The sequence below is a fragment of the Delphinapterus leucas genome, chromosome X, assembly GCF_059928025.1.
Source record: "Delphinapterus leucas isolate spDelLeu-1000000601 "Yukka" chromosome X, BTC_Dleu_Yukka2, whole genome shotgun sequence".
Taxonomy (NCBI): Eukaryota; Metazoa; Chordata; class Mammalia; order Artiodactyla; family Monodontidae; genus Delphinapterus; species Delphinapterus leucas.
Window position 1 is genome coordinate 100,862,241 of NC_143150.1, and position 23,757 is coordinate 100,885,997.

At 36.0% G+C, this 23,757-nt stretch overlaps 1 protein-coding gene across 1 annotated transcript in view; it reads right to left on the bottom strand.

The window, feature by feature from the left end:
- CFAP47 (cilia and flagella associated protein 47) overlaps window positions 1–23,757 on the bottom strand; it is a 546,463-nt gene that overhangs the window by 59,897 nt on the left and 462,809 nt on the right. Inside the window, 1 exon segment of the mRNA XM_089904937.1 lies at window positions 12,799–12,897. Within this exon segment, the coding sequence (XP_089761063.1) occupies window positions 12,799–12,897 (99 nt within the window).

Consider the following 23,757-nt stretch of genomic DNA (forward strand, 5'->3'; position numbering starts at 1 on the left):
GGGTTATTAATAGAATGAATCTATCTCATAGGGTTGTTGTGAAGACTAAATGAATTAATATTTGTAAAGTGCTTAAAATAGTTCCTGGAACAGAGTACATTGCTACTGCTCATGACAAGTGACACTGCTTTCTACTAAAATACAATTAGGTAAATTATTATATAGGTGATACAAGGGAATGCCAAAATTTGTGAAAGTGGTATATGAATTTACTGATTTTTTAAAATTAAAATGTTGAATGAATAGAATACATAAAGGATTAGGGATATCGAAAGGAAGAACAAGGTTGCATTATTTTTAAAATATAGTTATAGATATCTACAAAGTTGGATACTCTTAAAATATAGATATAAATACAGAAATAGAGATCTACTGTCCTGTAAGATATCCTTTTCTAGAAAAGGTATTCACCAAGGTAACAAGAGTGTTTCATCAACGAGTAGTTGATGAAAATTAAAATCGTTTGTCTCATAACTGTTTTACCTAAAAAACAAATGGATTTCAGAAGAAAAATAACTGCTATTTATTTCTTTGCTCATTTTTCAGAAATATATTTCCTGGCATGTACTGGGAGTGTACTAGGTCTTGTTTCATCTAAAACTGAAGAAAATCAGGAATCCATCTTTGGGTTTACCTATTTTCACCTATACAAGTAATACTAATAAACAATACTTGTATATACCTTTAGTGTTTAGACATTTCTTCACATGCACAACTGTGTTTGTTCTTCAAAAAATATCCTATTAGGTGAAACTGATTTTCATTTTTTCTGATGTCCAAAACAGGGTCTAGAAAGTACAGAAACCAGCTCAAGCTAACACAGCTTTTCCACATCACAGTCAAAACCAGAACACAGATTCTCACACTGCAAGTCTAATGCCCTATCCCTGCAGCTTGACTCCTTTACTAAAGTCCTACGTCTAATTTTATACATATATAGATTTGTAAACTAGTACCTTACTCCCTAGCGCTACACCATGATATATAATAATGCTAATCCACCGCCCCCATTTTTTTAAAACTATCCCAGTCAGAGGACCCAGGAAAATGTTTCAGCTAAGACTGTTTTCTCAAGAGTTTAATCTTGATTTTGCTTCGGTGACATTTGATTACTTCCTAGTAAAAGAGAAAAGGAACACTGCAACTCTTATACATGTATCACCGTTGCAGAAGGATGGCTTCTGAGATCACAATTCACCTATACTCTTGTCTCATTTTTGGTTACTCGACCTAATTAGATGTGTACACAAGAATGAGCTTCAAACTGAAAACCTGGCAGGTTAAGATTCTTTGCTGACAGGAAGACCCTTTTTTAAAAAAATTTTTCTTTTTTAACTCCTGTCTAGTTTCTGTCACCAGTTTTGAAAGAAAGATAATGAAAAGAACAGTGAAACTACTAAAAACAAAATGAAGTATAGCCTAGTACAGAACTCATTCTAAGGAAGAAAAATTCTAGGAAAACAAAAATGTTTCCTTGGAGGAATGAAATGGACGTGAACATCTTTTTCCAATGTAAAAAAAAAGTGTCAATGGCTAGAGTTCTTGTCTTGGTATGTATGTATGTATGTATTTATGTATGTATCTATCCATCCATCCATCTATCCATCTATCGTTCCATCAACCCACCCACCCACCCATCCAATTTTTTTAAGGGATTTCAGCAATGCAAAGGAACTTAAAATTTCAGAAAGAAGTTAATATGAGGAGTATTTGCAGAAATTATTTTTATCCATGTCCTTTTGTCATATATAGAACAAAATGTTGGTAAAGTCAGCCTGTGACTGGGATGATGCATAGACTAGCTTACCATGGACTGAAGCAGCAGCATTCACATTTGAGGAATACATACTAGTCTTACCAGCTATCACTTGGTTTCCCTTTAATGCCTAGCACTTAACTGAATTGAACTGAACGCACTGTCACATTACTTGGCAAACTGGACGATACAAGTTTAGAACCTCTCCACTCAATCAATTCATCTGAGATCATGTAGATGCAGAAAGACTTGGTTTTAAGGATACAAGTGCTTTATATGGTATATGAGATTTTCCCTAGAAGCAGTTTTTACAACATGGTCAATGAATCCCAAAGTCTCTAAAAATGCCAATAGCAGTGTAAGAAACAGAGGTCCCATTTCTGTTGTACCCTTACTGTTTATGCTCCCCAAATCATCAGGGATATCCATAACACTAATATAATACCCTGTAAGAATACCAGAGCGAATAACAAATTTCTTGAAAATAAACAAACCCCTTTGGAGATTTTATTATATAGAGCAGCAGAGAATATATTTGGAACTGTCAACCCACTGCACAGTCAGGGTGGTCCATTGCTAGTTGAAAAATCTAGCAAAGACGGCATTAAATTTGAAAAACATTTGAAGACAGCAAGAACAATATAAATTATAATTAAGAAAGTACGCTTAGGGACTTCCCTGATGGTCCAGTGGCTAAGACTCTGCTCTCCCAATGCAGGGGGCCTGGGTTCGATCCCTAGTCAGGGAACTAGATCCCACATGCCACAACTAAGAGTTCGCATGCCTCAACTAAAGATCCCACATGCTGCAACTAATGATCCCACATGCTGCAACTAAAGACACTGCATGCTGCAACTAAAGATTCCGCATGCCGTAACTAAAGATCCGGCATGCCACGACGAAGACCCCGCACACGGCAATGAAGATCCCACATGCTGAACTAAGACCCAGCGCAGCCAAATAAATAAATAAATATTAAAAAATAAAAAAATATCTAGTACCAAACAGCATTGCCTTAAAATATACAAAGCAAAATTTTAAAAAGAGAAAGTACATTTATAATTTTTCAAATTTGAAGATTTTAAAATAAAACACAATGTTGGTCTCTGTGTTGCATAGAAATTACATTATATATAATTGCTAACTGGATGATTTAGTTTTTAATTTGAAAATATCTTAAAAATTACTTGCAGCAGAATAAAGAACCAGGAATTTAAAAAGAAACAAAAAATAAGCAGTCATTTCAATATATAAGTAGTCCAAAATTAGTAAACAAAGATGAAAATTTTATAAACTAATACAATAAGATTGTTGACTTTGGTAAAAGAAACAATAATTTCCAAAATTCCCATACTCTATGTTTAGAGTGGAAGATTCCCTGCCATTTTATTAATTTATTTACCCTTTGACCACCTTTACCCATTATTTGTATTATTTAAATAAAAGTACTGCCACTGGAAACTTTATGTTTTTTCATGGAAAAACGAACTTTATTAATATTTAGAAATACTGTGCTCAAAAATATTGAGGAACGGCTTCCGGGAAGATGGAGGAAGAGAAAGACGAAGAGATCACCTTCCTCCCCACAGATACACCAGAAGTACATCTACACATGGAACAACTCCTACAGAATACCTACTGAACGCTGGCAGAAGACCTCAGACCTCCCAAAAGGCAAGAAACCCCCCACGTACCTGGGTAGGGCAAAAGAAAAAACAATAACCAGAGACAAAAGAATAGGGACGGGACCTGCACCAGTGGGAGGGAGCCATGAAGGAAGAAAGGTTTCCACACACTAGGAAGTCCCTTCACAGGCGGGGACTGCAGGCGGCAGAGGGGGAAAGCTTCGGAGCTGTGGAGGAGAGCACAGCCACAGGGGTGCGAAGGGCGAAGCGGAGAGATTCCCGCACAGAGGGTCAGGGCCGACCGGCACTCACCAGCCCGGGCGGGCATCGCTGGGAGCTGAGGCTCGGGCTTCGGTTGGAACGCAAGGAGAGGACTGGGGTTAGTGGCGTGAACACAGCCTGCAGGGGGTTAGTGCGCCACGGCTAGCCGGGAGGGAGTCCGGGGAAAAGTCTGGACCTGCCAAAGAGGCAAGAGACTTTTTCTTACCTCCTTGTTTCCTGGTGCGTGAGGAGAGGGGATTAAGAGCACTGCTTAAAAGAGCTCCAGAGACGGGCGCGAGGTGCGGCTAAAAGCGAGGACCCCATAGACGGACATGAGATGCTAAGGTTGCTGCTGCCGCCACCAAGAAATCTGTGTGCGAGCACAGGTCACTATCCACACCCCACTTCCGGGGAGCCTGTGCAGCCTGCCACTGCCAGGGTCCCGGGATCCAGGGTCAACTCCTCCGGGAGAACGCATGGCGCCCCTCAGGCTGGTTCAACGTCACGCCGGCCTCTGCCGCCGCAGGCCTGCCCCGCACGCCGTGCCCCTCCCTCCCCCCATTCTGAGTGAGCCAGAGCCCCCGAATCAGCGGCTCCTTTAACCCCGCCCTGTCTGAGCGAAGAACAGATGCTCTCCAGCGACCTACATGCAGAGGCGGGTCCAAATCCAAAGCTGAGCCCCCGGGAGCTATGAGAACAAAGAAGAGAAAGGGAAATCTCTCCCAGCAGCCGCTAAAGCAGTGGATTAAAGCTCCACATTCAACCTGACGTACCCTGCATCTGTGGAATACATGAATAGACAACCCATCATCCCAAATTAAAGAGGTGGACTTTGAGAGCAATATTTATGATTTTTTTCTCCTTTTCCACTTTTTCTGAGTGTGTATGTGTATGCTTCTGTGTGAGATTTTGTCCTAGGGTTCCAAATGCTTCCACCATTTGTCCTAGGGTTCTAACCGTCCGTTTTATTTTTGTTTTTTTAATTTTTTTTCTTTCTTTTGTCTTAATAATTATATATTTATTTTAATAACTTTATTATATTTTATCTTACTTTATTTTATTTTACTTTATCTTCTTTTTTTCCTTCCTTGCCTCCTTCCTTCCTTCCTCCCTCCCTCCCTCCTCTTTCTTTCTTTCTTTCTTTCTCTCTTTCTACTTCTACTAATTCTTTCTTTCTACTGTTTCTCCCTTTTATTCTGAGCCACGTGGAGGACAGGCTCTTGGTGCAACAGCCAGGAGTCAGTGCTGTGCCTCTGAGGAGGGAGAGCCAACTTCAGGACACTGGTCCACAAGAGACCTCCCAGATCCACATAATAACAAATGGCAAAAATCTCCCAGAGATCTCCATCTCAACACCAGCACCCAGCTTCACTCAACAACCAGCAAGCTACAGTGCTGGACATCCTATGCCAAACAACTAGCAAGACAGGAACACAACACCACCCATTAGCAGAGAGGCTGCCTAAAATCATAATAAGTCCACAGACACCCCAAAACACACCACCAGACGTGGACCTGCCCACCAGAAAGACAAGATCCAGCCTCATCCACCAGAACACAGGCACTAGTCCCCTCCATCAGGAAGCCTACACAACCCACTGAACCAACCTTAGCCACTGGGAACAGACACCAAAACAACGGGAACTATGAACCTACAGCCTGCAAAAAGGAGACCCCAAACACAGTAAGATAAGCAAAATGAGAAGACAGAAAAACACACCGCAGAGAAAGGAGCAAGATAAAAACCCACCAGACCTAAAAAATGAAGAGGAAATAGGGAGTCTACCGGAAAAAGAATTCAGAATAATGATAGTAAAGATGATCCAAAATCTTGGAAATAGAATAGAGAAAATGCAAGAAACATTTAACAAGGACCTAGAAGAACTAAAGATGAAAGAAACAACGATGAACAACACAATAAATGAAATGAAAAACACTCTAGATGGGATCAATAGCAGAATAACTGAGGCAGAAGAACGGATAACTGACCTGGAAGATAAAATGGTGGAAATAACTACTGTAGAGCAGACTAAAGAAAAAAGAATGAAAAGAACTGAGGACAGTCTCAGAGACCTCTGGGACGACATCAAACACATCAACATTCCAATTATAGGGGTTCCAGAAGAAAAAGAGAAAAAGAAAGGGACTGAGAAAATATTTGAAGAGATTATAGTTGAAAACTTCCCTAATACGGGAAAGGAAAGAGTTAATCAAGTCCAGGAAGCACAGAGTCCCATACAGGATAAATCCAAGGAGAAATACGCAAAGACACATATCAATCAAACTGTCAAAAATTAAATACAAAGAAAACATATTAAAAGCAGGAAGGGAACAACAACAAATAACACACAAGGGAATCCCCATAAGGTTAACAGCTGATCTTTCAGCAGAAACTCTGCAAGCCAGAACGGACTGGCAGGACATATTTAAAGTGATGAAGGAGAAAAACTTGCAACCAAGATTACTCTACCCAGCAAGGTTCTCATTCAGATTTGATGGAGAAAGTAAAACCTTTACAGACAATCAAAAGCTGAGAGAGTTCAGCACCACCAAACCAGCTTTACAGCAAATACTAAAGGAAATTCTCTAGGCAAGAAACACAAGAGAAGGAAAAGACCTACAATAACGAACCCAAAACAATTAAGAAAATGGGAATAGGAACATACATATTGATAATCACCTTAAATGTAAATGGACTAAATGCTCCCAACAAAAGACACAGATTGGCTGAATGGATACAAAAACAAGACCCATATATTTGCTGTCTACAAGAGACCCCCTTCAGACCTAGAGACACATACAGAATGAAAGTAAGGGGATGGAAAAAGATATTTCATGCAAATGGAAACCAAAAGAAAGCTGGAGTAGCAATTCTCATATCAGACCAAATAGACTTTAAAATAAAGACTATATTAGAAGAGACAAAGAAGGACACTACATAATGATCAAGGGATCGATCCAGAAAGATATAACAATTGTAAATATTTATGTACCTAACATAGGAGCACCTCAATACATAAGGCAAATACTAACAGCCATAAAAGGGGAAATCAACAGTAACACATTCAGAGTAGGGGACTTTAACACCCCATTTTCACCAATGGACAGATCATCCAAAATGAAAATAAATAAGAAAACACAAGCTTTAAATGACACATTAAACAAGATGGACTTAATTGATATTTATAGGACATTCCATCCAAAAGCAACAGAATACACATTTCTCTCAAGTGCTCATGGAACATTCTCCAGGATAGATCATATCTTGGGTCACAAATCAAGCCTTGGTAAATTTAAGAAAACTGAAATCGTATCAAGTATCTTTTCCGACCACAACGCTATGAGACCAGATATAAATTACAGGAAAAGATCTGTAAAAAATACAAACACAGGGAGGCTAAACAATACACTACTTAATAACGAAGTGATCACTGAAGAAATCAAAAAATACCTAGAAACAAATGACAATGTAGACACGACGACCCAAAATCTATGGGATGCAGCAAAAGCAGTTCTAAGAGGGAAGTTTATAGCAATACAATCCTACCTTAAGAAACAGGAAACATCTCGAATAAACAACCTAACCTTGCACCTAAAGCAATTAGAGAAAGAAGAACAAAAAATCCCCAAAGTTAGCAGAAGGAAAGTAATCATAAAAATTAGATCAGAAATAAATGAAAAAGAAATGAAGGAAACGATAGCAAAGATCAATAAAACTAAACGGTGGTTGTTTGAGAAGATAAACAAAATTGATAAACCATTAGCCAGACTCATCAAGAAAAAAAGGGAGAAGACTCAAATCAATAGAATTAGAAATGAAAAAGGAGAAGTAACAACTGACACTGCAGAAATACAAAAGATCATGAGAGATTACTACAAGTAACTCTATGCCAATAAGGTGGACAACCTGGAAGAAATGGACAAATTCTTAGAAATGCACAACCTGCCAAGACTGAATCACGAAGAAACAGAAAATATGAACAGACCAATCACAAGCACTGAATTTGAAACTGTGATTAAAATCTTCCAACAAACAAAAGCCCAGGACCAGAGGGCTTCACAGGCGAATTCTCTCAAACATTTAGAGAAGAGCTAACACCTATCCTTCTCAAACTCTTCCAAAATATAGCAGAGGGAGGAACACTCCCAAACTCATTCTATGAGGCCACCATCACCCTGATACCAAAACCAGACAAGGATGTCACAAAGAAAGAAAACTACAGGCCAATATCACTGATGAACATAGACGCAAAAATCCTCAACAAAATACTAGCAAACAGAATCCAACAGCACATTATACGGATCATACACCATGATCAAGTGGGGTTTATTCCAGGAATGCAAGGATTCTTCAATATATGCAAATCAATCAACGTGATACACCATATTAACAAATTGAAGGAGAACAACCATATGATCATCTCAATAGATGCAGAGAAAGCTTTTGACAAAATTCAACACCCATTTATGATAAAAACCCTGCAGAAAGTAGGCATAGAGGGAACTTTCCTCAGCATAAAAGAGGCCATAAATGAGAAACCCACAGCCAACATCATCCTCAATGCTGAAAAACTGAAAGCATTTCCACTAAGATCAGGAACAAAACAAGGTTGCCCACTCTCACCACTCTTATTCAACATAGTTTTGGAAGTTTTAGCCACAGCAATCAGAGAAGAAAAGGAAATAAAAGGAATCCAAATTGGAAAAGAAGAAGTAAAGCTGTCACTGTTTGCAGATGACATGATACTATACATAGAGAATCCTAAAGATGCTACCAGAAAACTACTAGAGCTAATCAATGAATTTGGTAGAGTAGCAGGATACAAAATTAATGCACAGAAATCTCTGGCATTCGTATACACTAATGATGAAAAATCTGAAAGTGAAATCAAGAAAACACTCCCATTTACCATTGCAACAAAAAGAATAAAATATCTAGGAATAAACCTACCTAAGGACACAAAAGACCTGTATGCAGAAAATTATAAGACACTGATGAAAAATATTAAAGATGATACAAATAGATGGAGAGATATACCATGTTCTTGGATTGGAAGAATCAACATTGTGAAAATGACTCTACTACCCAAAGCAATCTACAGATTCAGTGTTATCCCTATCAAACTACCACTGGCATTTTTCACAGAACTAGAACAGAAACTTTCACAATTTGTATGGAAACACAAAAGACCCCGAATAGCCAAAGCAATCCTGAGATTGAAAAACGGAGCTGGAGGAATCAGGCTCCCTGACTTCAGACTATACTACAAAGCTACAGTAATCAAGACAGTATGGTACTGGCACAAAAACAGAAAGATAGATCAATGGAACAGGATAGAAAGCCCAGAGATAAACCCACACACATATGGTCACCTTATCTTTGATAAAGGAGGCAGGAATGTACAGTGGAGAAAGGACAGCCTCTTCAATAAGTGGTGCTGGGTAAACTGGACACATACATGTAAAAGTATGAGATTAGATCACTCCCTAACACCATACACAAAAATAAGCTCAAAATGGATTAAAGACCTAAATGTAAGGCCAGAAACTATCAAACTCTTAGAGGAAAACATAGGCAGAACACTCTATGACATAAATCACAGCAAGATCCTTTTTGACCCACCTCCTAGAGAAATGGAAATAAAAACAAAAATAAACAAATGGGACCTAATGAAACTTCATAGCTTTTGCACAGCAAAGGAAACCATAAACAAGACCAAAAGACAACCCTCAGAATGGGAGAAAATTTTTGCAAATGAAGCAACTGACAAAGGATTAACCTCCAAAATTTACAAGCAGCTCATGCAGCTCAATAACAAAAAAACAAACAACCCAATCCAAAAATGGGCAGAAGACCTAAATAGACATTTCTCCAAAGAAGATATACAGACGGCCAACAAACACATGAAAGAATGCTCAACATCATTAATCATTAGAGAAATGCAAGTCAAAACTACAATGAGATATCATCTCACACCAGTCAGAATGGCCATCATCAAAAAATCTAGAAACAATAAATGCTGGAGAGGGTGTGGAGAAAAGGGAACACTCTTGCACTGTTGGTGGGAATGTAAATTGATACAGCCACCGTGGAGAACAGTATGGGGGTTCCTTAAAAAACTACAAATAGAACTACCATATGACCCAGCAATCCCACTACTGGGCATATACCCTGAGAAAACATAATTCAAAAAGAGTCATGTACCAAAATGTTCGTTGCAGCTCTATTTACAATAGCCCAGAGATGGAAACAACCTAAGAGTCCATCATCGGATGAATGGATAAAGAAGATGTGGCACATATATACAATGGAATATTACTCAGCCATAAAAAGAAACAAAATAGAGCTATTTGTAATGAGGTGGATAGACCTAGGGTCTGTCATACAGAGTGAAGTAAGTCAGAAAGAGAAAGACAAATACCGTATGCTAACACATATATATGGAATTAAAAAAAAAATGTCATGAAGAACCTAGGGGTAAGACAGGAATAAAGACACAGACCTACTAGAGAATGGACTTGAGGATATGGGGAGGGGGAAGGGTAAGCTGTGACAAAGTGAGAGAGAGGCATGGACATATATACACTACCAAACGTAAGGTAGGTAGCTAGTGGGAAGCAGCCGCATAGCACAGGGATATCAGCTCGGTGCTTTGTGACCACCTGGAGGGGTGGGATAGGGAGGGTGGGGGGGAGGGAGACACAAGAGGGAAGAGATATGGGAATATATGTATATGTATTACTGATTCACTTTGTTATAAAGCAGAAACTAACACACCATTGTAAAGCAATTATACTCCAATAAAGATGTAAAAAAAATATTAAAAATAATGAGAAAAAAAATATTGAGGAAGTAAGTGGTCATGGATAAGAAGATTAAATATTGTAAAGATGTAGTTCTTCCCAAATTTGTCTATAGGTTTAATGTAATTTCAATCAAATGTTTACTGGGACTTTTCAGAACTTGTTAAAAAGTTGTTCTAATTTTTTTTTCCAGAAGGATAAATAGATGATAAAAGGAAAGAAATGATTTAAATGATAATGAGAAAATAGAAATAAAATAAGAAAACATAAACCTGTAGAATTTAAACCATATGGCACTGGAACAAGACCGGAAATACAGATCTATGTAACAGAGTATAGATGATTGAATATAGGATGTCACATTGCAAAAATAAATAACAAGAGAATAATAATTATTATTCAATTAAAAGATTGAAATCTTGCTAATTAATGGGGAATCAAATTAGATTGTAATTATAGAGCAAAAAAGCAAAATCTGGATGAATTAAAGGAGCAAATGAAAAAGATACCTACCTACCTATAACTCTTTCCCCATTATAAACAAAGGAGAAGAAAAAAAGAAAATAGAGGTGTAGTTTCAATTGATTCACATGTAGAAAGACTTTTAAAGTGCAGAATCAATGGAAAAAATGAAAAAAAAGAAAATGTCTCATATATTTAATGGATAAGTAAAATTAAAATATAAGCAGACATATAAATAGTTACTACAAATACAACAAAGTTGTTATTTGGCATTGAGGTGATTTCCAATTTTTTGCTGTTATAAATAATTCTATATCAAACATCTTTGTGGATAAATAATCCATCTTTTGATTATTTCTTGAAAAGATCTCAGTGGAACTGGAATTACTGGGTCAAAAAGGTGGTAATGTCTATGGTTCTTTATATACATTACACTAAGCGCTTTTCAGAAATTATGTAGTGATTTATACTCCACTAATCAGTGTTTGTTCCAATTTCATCACAGTTTAATTGAAATAGAAAAATTTTTTTTTAAAGGAAAAAGACAATTTAGCTGGCTATCATTTAAATCAAGATCTATTTGAATATTAGTTACTTTGAACATATTTTCTGTCATTCTTTGGCCATCGGTACTTCCTCTTTTGTGAACTGCAGTTCATACTCCTTTTAATACATTGCAAAGAAAGAGAAAACAGCGATGTTGAAATCAGACATATGGTAGTTTGGCTTTGCCAGTAAGCAACTGTTTTGATTTTGTGTAAGTTAATTTTTCTGAATTGCAATCTCCTTGATTCAATAATAATACTAATAACACCTATACAATGGAGTTGTTGTATCAAATGAAATAAATTAATGAGATTCAGGATGCTAATAAAAATGACTATAGTAAATATAAAAGAAAGTCATGAACTCACTTATATTGGAATGTTAGTAGTAGTTACTGATTTTAGTTATTATTGTTGTAATAATTATAATATATAATATATAATAATATATAATAATTATAATATATAAGTATATATATAAATATATATATTTATACATATTATATATAATATATAATTATTATTATTTTAAGATAATTTGTATTTTATCATATGTACAATAATTAGTTTTTTGTAATGGAAAGTATTTTAAGCAAATTCAAATTTTGTGAGCCTTAGATTTTTAAGCAAATTCATTATTTCTTATGCCTTAGATTTTTTTTCCTATTCATCAATATGCAGTTGGGATTACTAATACATGTACACCCTATAATACATTTTCAGGGAATTGTCAGCTTTGCAAAGATGGAATTATTTTCATAAGTGTGAGCAGCTTTAAAACACTAGGTTTTTTTTTTTTGTTTTTTTTTTTTTTTTTGCGGTACGCGGGCGTCTCACTGTTGTGGCCTCTCCCGTTGCAGAGCACCGGCTCCGGACGCGCAGGCTCAGCGGCCATGGCTCACGGGCCCAGCCACTCCGCGGCATGTGGGATCTTCCCGGACCGGGGCACGAACCCATGTCCACTGCATCGGCAGGCGGACTCTCAACCACTGCGCCACCAGGGAAGCCCCACACTAGGCATTTTTAATTTTCCAAAATATTCTTTGACTCACACAGTTATGTATTAAGTGGTATGACATTAAACCATTCACCATCTCAGAGATAAGATTTTCTGCAAGTTGTATTCATGTGAAAAGGAATGAAAAAAAAAAGTGAAGATAAAATGACTATATGTAAAGGTTACACTATCCATGTTTTTTTATCAACTTACTAAAATTTGTGTCAAAATTTTTAACTTATACATTTAATTTTCATTAAATATTTATTAAGACAACAAGACATATTTCATCATCTCTGAAATGTGATAGCATATAGAACGACAGAATATAAGGCAGAAATCCTGTACCTTTTGTGTGACTCTGACCACTAAGCTTGAAGGCAGAAGTCTCTACGAGGAAGCTGTCCCAGTATGGAGCCAGGACGAGACGCTTGTGCTTCCCCTGACCTAATCAAAATATAAAGAGATATTACACTTCAATGTCACATTCAAGAGGGAAAACATCAGTGGAGATTGAAATAGAATCAAAACTTCCTTCTAATGGGAAATTTCTGAGATGATCATTTTCAAAGTACATTTTAAGATGAGATTTAAATGGCATTTTTGAAGAACATATTCAACACTATTAATGATTTTCTCTATAATACTCAAAAAATATTATAAAATCAACTAATAAATTCTTGGGATTTTAATTTAAACTATTCAAATAAAAGATATTACTGAGAGCCTGTATGAACCTACCACATAAAAATGGATTGTAGTAGTTAATATTTACACATGCGCAAATATACCTTTTGCAATGTTAATAATTTAAACTAATATATGCAAAAATCAATTTTTCAAAACGTGCTTATGGGTTACATAACATGTACTTGCTTTTAGTGCTACCATGTATAAAAAGTAAAAAGCTCTGTCAGCACAGAAATTTTTAATTTTAAATATATTGAACTAGATATCAGCTGATGCCTTTGAAAGGAATGGGAGTGTTACAACTTCTAAGAAGGGGATTTTTGTAACATACAGTAAAATTGTATATATATTTACCATTTTGCCCATCAATGCAACTTGTAGAAATACACCTTAAATATACAAAGGCATTATTTGCATAGCAATATTTGTATAGCAAATTATTAGCAATAATGAAAAGATCTATGCACTGGAGACTAGATGTGTATAAACAATAGTGCAGGAAAAAAACTGAGGTACTAAAAAGTCATAAAAATCTATGAGAAAGATGTCCATTAACTATTTTACTAGGATTCCAGACATATTATTAGGTGAAGTTAGCAAGGTGCAAAAGAAATTATACAGTATCCCACCTTTGTGTAAGATAGAGGATGAAACAGAACCATGTGTGTACATACGCATTTATTCATATATACTCATTTTTGCAAAACTAAACACAGCATGGATAAATCAGAATCAAATGATGATGGTCATCTATATGATTGTTTGAGAAAGTGGTGGATGGTTGAGTTATGGGAATGGGATTTCTTTAAGTAGAACATTTTACATAGCTTTGAGTTTTGAACAATACATGTTTTACAAATTCAAAAATAAATTTAGAAAGTGTGAAAAAGCAAAGCTAAAACTGAATTCAAATTAAAAAGTAAAGAATCAATCTTTATATAAATTGACCACAAAACTATACAGAATAAAGAATTAATTAAAGAATATTTTGGCCATAGTTCTCTGACTGTTCTATTGTAGTACAATATATTCCAGGAGGAAAAATCAACTGCAAAGATAGCTTTAGATTTAGTAGTTTTCAGTTCCTTTTTCCTTTTCGCTCTCTCTCTCTCTCTTTTTCTTGGTAGTTAAGAATATAGTAATTTAGAAAATATAAGGGGTATATAGGTATTATAGAGCAAATGGGTACTGAATTGATGTGTTGGGAGTGAGGTTTTTCACATGGGAGAAGAGAAGTGAGGTGAATTGAGGAAGAACTCTATGGTGTAGGATCAGAATAGGAGGTATCAGTATGAGATAGTTGTTTTTAATAATTATTTTAATAATTATACTTCTTTGTTCTGTCCCCTGAAAGGAACATCCTAGCAGCAATGAGCACATCTAGTGCCCATATCTTGGACACTAAATACCTTATCTCTGTATAGCAAACCATTGAAAAATGCCGAATTCTAGTTTTTACAGCAAGTTGAGTGCTAGGTGAAACTAGAACATCTTATACTGCCAGAAAGTAACAAAATATTCAAAAACTAATGAAGACAATAAAAAGGACTTAGGGATTGTCTTGTAAAGCGTCCCACTGGCCAAATTTGGGAGTGTCCAAAAGAATAATAATAAAAATCCACAAAAATGAAGTAGCCCCATTCCTCCTAGGCTCCCCCTCTTACAACTAAAAATTGCCAGACATAATACACAACAGACAAGGATAGGGAGACTCTGAAATATGAAAGAAGAAGGCAGTCTACTTAGGGACCTTGGGACTTGAGGAACGACATTGTGGTGGGTTTCCAGGTTTCCATACTGCCTCTCATATATACTGGACAAGGCACTGAACAAGTCTCCAACCCAGATCAACTAAGAGGGGCAGAAAAATAAAGGCGAGGGGAGCTGATCTTCTATCTCTTGCTTGGTAGAAAGAGGTGGCACTCCAATTCTCTTGCTGGGGTAGCAGGCTGAGCGAAAGGGTAGCTAACCAGGGTAGAGTTGAAATATTTATATATAACATGGTCCGACAATGTTCTGTCTAAAATAGACTTCTCCAAATTTAATGACATAGGTAGTTTGAAAGAAAAAGGATGATAAAAGATGTACCATGAAAATGTTAATTTTAAAAAACAAAAATGGGGCTTCCCTGGTGGCGCAGTGGTTGAGAGTCCGCCTGCCAATGCAGGGGACACGGGTTCGTGCCCCGGTCCGGGAAGATCCCACGTGCTGCGGAGCGGCTGGGCCAGTGGGCCGTGGCCGCTGGGCCCGCGCGTCTGGCACCTGTGCTCCGCAGTGGGAGGGGCCGCACCGGTGAGAGGCCCGCGTACCGCAAAAAAAAAAAAAAAAAAAAAAAGGTTACATTACTATCATATAAAGCAAACTTCAGAGAAAAGAAAATTACTAGAGACAAAGAGGGGCAATACATAATTATAAAATATGGATACACCAGGAAGACATATAATACTAATGTATCTATAACAAATAACAAAGCCTCAACTTACATGAAGCAAAATTCAATAGAGGGGAAAGAAGAAATAAATACACCATTATAGTTGTGTGATTTAATATCCCCCTCTAACCAAGTGATAGGTAAAACTACTAGTCAGAAAATCAGCAAGGATACAGAAGACCCAAATAACAAAATTAACTGAGAATTTGAATGCCATATGTAAAACACTCCATAAAACAACAGCAGAATACTTATTTGTTTCAAGTCCTATGGGACATTCACCAAGAGAGACCATATACTGGGTCATAAAACAAACCTCAACAAATTTAAAATACTCTGAATCATACAGATTGTGTTCTTTCGACCATAAGGGAATCAGTAACAGAAAGAAATAAAAAAGAAAAAGGTCTGGAAATGTCTTTTCCCAGTCTGCTCTGGCACTACTCTTTTCTTTTTTCTTTTTTTTTTCCTTTTTGGCTTCATAGTAGGTCATGTGGAACTTCCCCCACCAGTGATAGAACCCATGCCCCCTGCAGTGGAAGCACAGAGTCTTAACCACTGAACCACCAGGGAAGTCCCTCTGACACTACTCTTTGAATGAATGTCTTTTCAAAAACCATAAAAATTTGCTATAATTCAAAAATGCAGCAAACAAGTTCAATAGTCTTCAATGCAAGAAGGAAAAGGAGAGATTATTATTTTCTACTGATATAATAGCTATGGATTTGTACAAATATTAGCTCTAGTATTTTTAATTGCTCGTTAAGAGCCACAAGTTCCTCCTAGAGATCTGGATACAGAGAAATCCAGAGAAGGAAGAGGTAGGTGTCAAAGTCATTTCTGTTAACATCTGGCTTTGTTTTTGTTTTTCCAAACTCAGGGACATTACTCAGAAATATAATGATAATGAAAGAAATCAAGGAGCCTCCCCTGAATAAAGAGTGGGCCATCAAACAGTACACATGCAGTGGTCAAAGAATCATAGAATCACCAGCTAGAAGCAAGCTCAGAGATTAACTGGTACCTCCCCCAGTGTTAGGAGATACAAAAGCCAAAAAAATAAAAGTTCCTTACCCAAGGTCACACAGCTTGTGTCTTCTGAATTTAGATCCCCTCACATTTTTATAAATTAAATGTTCAGTGATTAAATATGATAATGTGATGGGGATTTGAAAACAATAAATGCTGAAATATAAAAGATTTAAAAAATCCATGTATCTGTACTCGTACTTAAAAATAAAAAGAGTTGGGGGGGAGGAGAGAAGCAGAGAAAAAGCTATTTTCTTTAATTTAAAAATCTCAGCTAATAAAAAATAGCAAGGATAATGGACATAATAATTAATACTGGTAGCATATCTGAAAGGATACTAAAACCATCAAACGAAGGGTTGTAAGGGAAGAGGTTATTCACATTGTCTCAAATTATCACCCCCCACAAATTATTTATTAGTTATAAAGGGAAAAGATAATCTTTACAATATAAAGATCTGGCAGACACAATCTTAACCAAGTGATTAACTTAGTATCCCCACTAATGGGACTTTGTGTCTCCGGATGTGTTGCAATGAGAAGTACACGATATGTGATATTCTTACCAAAATGTTTAATCTGAATTGAATAATGAAGAAACAAAGATAAGGTAAATCAAAGTACGTCAATGCAGTGTAACATTATGGAGCTGTAAATATATTTAGGTAGTTTTTTATGTCTTAATATATGACTTCCAAGATATGCAATATGAAATAAAGACAAAGAAATTTTTGTACAGAAAAAAAAAAGAAATCCATAACATGCAATATTCTACAAGACAACTGGCCTGGACTCTCCAAAATACCAATATCATAAAAGACAAAACAAGGTAGAAGGGAATTTTTAGATTAAATGAGATGTAAGAGATTGGAAACCAAATGTAATGAATAATCCTTGATTGAATCCCAGACTGGAAAAAAGATAACATTTTTAAAAGTTATAAGGAACATTTCTGGGACAATTGGAAAAGTTTTACTGTGGATATTTAATATTTTAAAAATATTAATGTATCTAGGTTAAATCTTAGTGTATGATAATGGCATTGCAATTATGTTGGGGAAAGTCCTTTTTCTAAGGCCATACATACTTCAGAGACGAAATTATATGTCTACAGATAGAGATAGGATATAAAGCAAGTTCCCCAAAAGTTAACAATTGATGAAATAGATGAATCTGTATGAAAAATATAGGACTATTCATTGTACTATGCTCTTCTGTAGGTGTGACATTTTTCAAAATAAAAAGTTGTGTTTTGTGGGGAGGGGACTAAAGACTAAATGCAAAAAAAAAAAAAATTCCTATAGCTTTAATTAAATGGAAGCACATTTTGTTATCTTTAAAATGGGATTTGTGCAAGTTGAACTACTGCGTCATGGGGGAAACATTATAAATTATAGTTAATTCTTTATGGAAAGGAGATAAGCTTTACTGACATTAAATATATGAGGTGACGATGCTATATGTAAATATTTCACAAGTAAATATGCATACATTGAAGTGAATGCTGAAAAATATTTACTAATTGAGGTGTATGATATTAAAATATATTTCAAGACCATTGTGTAAAGAGCAATATTTCTGAAAGTGCTGTCTTCTGACAACCTACATTGGAATAACTTGTAATGGTAGGGTCTTACCCCAGACATAATGAATCAGAATAACTGTGAACCTGAGAATCTAAATTTTGATAAGTTTCCAATTACTGCTTACTGAATTTTGAAAGCTACTAAGTGAGAAAAAAGGAATTCCAAATATTAAGGCTCCCAAACAGTATCTAAAAATAATTAAAGTAATTATAAACAAGTTGAGTCTCAGATTACTTGTCTGAAAAGTGGCTATAACAATAATTTCACATCTACTTTTCCATAGTATGAGTGTTAGCTATTTGTTATGAGCAAACTAAGACAAATAATCCAATGAAACTAAGGTATAAATAGACTGTTATATATTTGATACTCCAACTTTCCTGCCCACCAATCTCAAATCTCCCAGTGATGTTTATTAATTCAAATATTTAAATAGACTATCTGAATTTGGGAGAGATTTTGAGAGCGTGGGACTTTTTCTTACACCTATTTATCTCTCTTATGTATTAAGCTATGCACACCTTGACTGGCAATGTACAATGATCACTACATATTTAACATAAATATTTATTCAACTCTGGAGGTACTTCAGATAAGATTCAGGGGCCTCCAAGGGCAAGATTTTCATAAACTAATTCAAACATGTGAAATCAAATGCACTGGGTATTGCCTCTCCACATCCCGTAAGTGTGATTAACTTATCGTAACTGTGTTATATTGTTTGCTTTATTACTATATTACTAGTGAACACCATGGTCATAATCAACCTGAGTCAACAACAATTCAACAGAGTACCTTGTTTATATTTTATCAACCCTCAAAATGGAAGTTGATATTTGTAAAACTAATATGTTAACTGGTATGCACACCTTTATCCCTGCTGTTATTCTGTTTTGCTCTTCAATAAAACTACTAATGTCTGGAAAAGAATCCACTTATACTTAAACATTTGAATCAAATCACTAATATTGCATTTAAATTTGTATTAAGTAAAAGGTCAAATAATCTCAAGACTACAGCTACTTTAACAGAAATAATCAAAACAACTACTCTGCATACATCTATTACTGCTTCATTCATTTATGCAACTTTTAGGTATATAACCTATAGTGATATTTCACAAGTAGAATACCACACAAAATCAAAATACAATGTGTATAAATTTTTGTGTGTACGTATATCCCACACATGAGGTAGCTTTGAAATGTGCGTATGACAGTTTTCAGCACAAAACAGATGCTCAATAAACAGTGACTGAATATTCAACTCCTGCTTTATCAATATACATGCCGACACTGAAATACTCATTTAGTTAGAAGCAAATCTATGAGTTAATATAACCCCTGACATTAGCAAGCATATAAAGTAGCAGGTGTGGAATATGGTTATATGAACAAGGGCACACACATACATATAATAGAGATGGGTCCTTAAATTCTTAATGTATACACTGGGCCCTAATTTCTAATGTTTCAACTCAGATGCTTGCTTCCCACTCACAGCTACCTTCCCTGTTTCCACTTTTACTTCCAGCTAAGTAGGAAGGAAACTTAAGAGTAGGGGGCTGGGGTGGAGGGCATAATTACTGACGAGAGAGGACTGTGGGAATTGAGTCCATGGATACCAGTCGCTGAGGAAGGGAACATGTCCTGGCCGAATAAGGCAGCCAAGATGGGAAATCCAAACATATGTGAGCTAGGGTCTGATGGCAATGTTAAAAAGAGAAAGGAGAGTCCTGAAGAGCTGAAAAAATGTGAAATGAGTGGTAGTCAGGGGCATTTCTTGAGGTCCTTTGATAGGATGCAGGGAGGCCTCTTTCCCTGAGATCTGGGGGGAGGAAGCAAAAAGAAGGGCAAGTGCCTTTCTTTAGAGGCTTATCAGTATGGGGCTTTTATTTTTTTATTTATTTTTTTAAAATTTATTTTATTGAACTATAGTTGATTTACAATGTTGTGTTAATTTCTGCTGTACAGCACAGTGATTCAGTTATACGTATATATACATTCTTTTTCATATTCTTTTCCATTATGGCTTATCACAGGATATTGAATATACTTCCCTGTGCTATATGGTAGGACCTTGTTGTTTATCCATTCTATATATAATAGTTTGCATCTGCTAATCCAGTATGGGGCTTTTAAAGCACCATCTGTAAGCAGACAACTTAGAAAGACAGTGAGGTGGTCCTGGAGAAGATGAGTTCAAGAACCTGTTCCATCACTTACCCACTGCATGGTTTTAGGAAATTTCTAAGCCTCAGGTTCCACACTGAAAAAACCTCCAAGAGTCTTTTTGTAAAGATTGGGTATAGTCACATTTATAGGGCTTAAGTGTGGTACACAGTGGATGCATAACAAATCCTAGTTTTCTACGCTATTTGAAAGCTTTTCTGTAGCATTCTGGTCCTCATGGGACTCATTAATGGTGTGCTTTGGACACATCTCTAGTACTCTCCAGGTGTTTAGGCCATCTCCTCTCTAGCCTCCCTATCTCATTACTTTTTTAAGTTGGCATAGATTCAGATATGAATAGATCCCTCAAATATAATCTTTTTGATACCTTGCCTTGCATAATGGTCAACTGAAAGAATGTATAGACAACACACAGTAGAATTAAAAGATTAAATAGAATTTAATTAAAGATAATAAATAGATTATTTGAATATCAAAGGGCAATATATCTGAGAGAAGTGATTAAAATGAAAACAGCCAAGATAGCAGAAGAAAAGACGTTAGAGAATTGGGCAATATAAAAGTTTTGATGATGAGTTTACAATTCTAAAAATGTTGCCTTCTTGGAAAAACAGTGACTTTTGAAAGATATCTTCATCTATATATCTTAAATATCTATAAAGTCTGTCTGTCTATCTATCTATCTGAAAGAGAGATGAGGAATGCAGGATCGGAAATACTGTGGGATCTCTCACACGCATCAACTAGTCTCTTGGGGCTATATTGAGTCTTCCTATCAACCTCCCTAAGGGGATTCTGTGAATTATGTAGCATCTGCAGGAACATTTACATGTTCTTTTGAAAGACAGCAAGGTATTCCATCGTCCTATCATGAAATAATTTTAAGACATTTACAAATATTTAAATGAGAAGGTATTAATGTAGTATTCTCTAATGAGTATATTTGGCATATGTATTAAATATTTTTATTCTTCTTGTCAGTCATATTTCCTTGTGGCCCTTCAACAATTCAGGTCAAATTATGAGGCCAGGTTGCCAAGAAATACGATTACAAGAAGACATGTACATGGTGGCTAGAAAAAAAAATAAGTCCACAAAAGAAAGAAGGAGGAGGTTATGACAGAGTGACAGAGAGACTCCATCACCAAGAAAAGGAAAGGAGGAATCTTTTCATAAACTAATGGAGAAAGTGGAAGAGAGAAAGATATCAGAGGTCAGTGTCTTTCTTATTCCCCAGACTCCATGGGTTGAAGGAAGAAGGAGGAGAACCTGAAAGTCTAAACATTCACCCAAGAGAGTGAGTTTACTTAAAAAAGACTGTTTTAAACTACAAGAGACTAATACATTTTTAATTATCAAGCTTACTGTTTTTTCCTGTTACATAGTAGAAAAAAATTTTGACCAATTAAAGAAAATTAAGAAGCCACAAATTATTTCACAGTTTATTTTAATGTTAAAATATTGACCTAATATGCTTTTATAACACTCTTATAGCTATGCAGCTGCCTTGAAAATTCCATTTCCTGGAAAGTTCCATTAATCAGCCTTGTGTGTTCCCACACCAGGAATTCTAAGCCCTACAACTGGTACAAAGTTTACAAACACGTATTTTCTTGGCGCCTACCTAAATTTGTGTTTTCCAATTCCAGCCAAATACAATACCTTTTCTATTTGAATTTTGTCAGTTCCACCTTCCTTTCCCTCCAGCAGTTATTTCAACCCACTGTGCCACTCTTCAAATCTCTTACTATATCTCCTTTTCTCAGCAGATGAAAATATAAATCCAACTGCTCTTAATTCCAAAGCCCCTCTACTACCTACAATTTATCTACATTCACATTTGTTTTAGCTTACCTCCACCTGTTCAAAAGTAGAAATGCCCCTGCTGTTCATAGCTCTTCCTTCTAACTCAACCCTGATACCAGTCCTCCCAGAGCCTTGGCCCATCGGTTAAACCCTATGTCCTTTATAGCTTTAACTCTTTCTCAACCCTGGCTTCTTCCTTCTGCTTATATATATGCTCAAGTCTCTTCCACATTAAAATACTGACTTCCTTGAGCCTGCAGTCAAGTTTTACTAAACAGCATGTCTCTCCTTCTCATCATAGCCAGAGTATTCATAAGGGAATTTTACATGAGATGACATTATGTTCTTAATTTTTCTTATTTCATACCACAAGCATGAAGAGATGATCAGGAAAGATGAGAACTCTAACAGGTAAATGATAGTGTTCAGCTTCAGCATTAATAAAAAATAGAAAATTTGCAATGATGATAAGATACAATTTTCCCACAATGAGACTGCTGGAAATTAAGGAGAATGCTGATACTCAGGGCTTACAAGGTTCAAGAAAATAAGTAGTTATGTCTGTAATATACTCCTGATGGCAGCATGAAGTGCAATAGGATAACCATTCAGGAGAATAAATTGGTTACTTATATAAAAAACCTTAACATATGTGTTCCTTTTAGCCCTGAAATTGAACTTTATAAAATGGATCACCGTAGTTGTAGCAGTAGTTGTAATTTTAGTAAAAGTAGTAAAAATAGTTGAAAAGTTAAAATTATTAATGTTCAACATTACATTTAAAATGTGTTTCAGAAAACTTATAATGAGTTGATTTTTATTTCAGACCCACATTATTTGGTCATTTAATACAAAGTGATCAAACATTTCACACAACTGAATTTAAAAACATGCATCTTCAATATGACACGAAAAAAGGAACAAGCTTGGTTGGAGCCAAAATTTAATCTAAATACGCTATTTATATAGAAAAGGGGCAAAGGAAACAAAATTAGAACACTGGAATTTTTATAAACTTTGAGGAATAAACATTGGCATATTTGAGTGATATCATAAGAATTGTACAAATTTACTGACTTACATATTCAGGTTTCCAGATAAAATTAGAAGAACTTGACTTGGTATACAGATTCCTAATTTCTGATCCTGGAGTTTAGAGTTGTGATTTTGGCCATGATACTTCATCTCTTACATGTATGCTTTCTCTTTAATAAAATGATGTTGTTGAACTAACAGATCCCTGAAGTGTCCACTACCTCTAAAATGCTTGGACTCTATAATAGAATAAGTGTGATTAATAATTACAAAATGGGCTTCCCTGGTGGCACAGTGGTTAGGAATCCACCTGCCAATGCAGGGGACACGGGTTCAAGCCCTGGCCCGGGCAGATCCCACATGCCGTGGAGCAGCTAAGCCCGTGCACCACAACTACCGAAGCCCGTGCACTGTGCTCCACAATAAGAGAAGCCACTGCAATGAGAAGCCCGCACACCGCAACGAAGACCCAACGCAGCCAAAAATAAATAAATTTTTAAAAATTACAAAATAACATATGTAAAGTAAAAGAAAAACA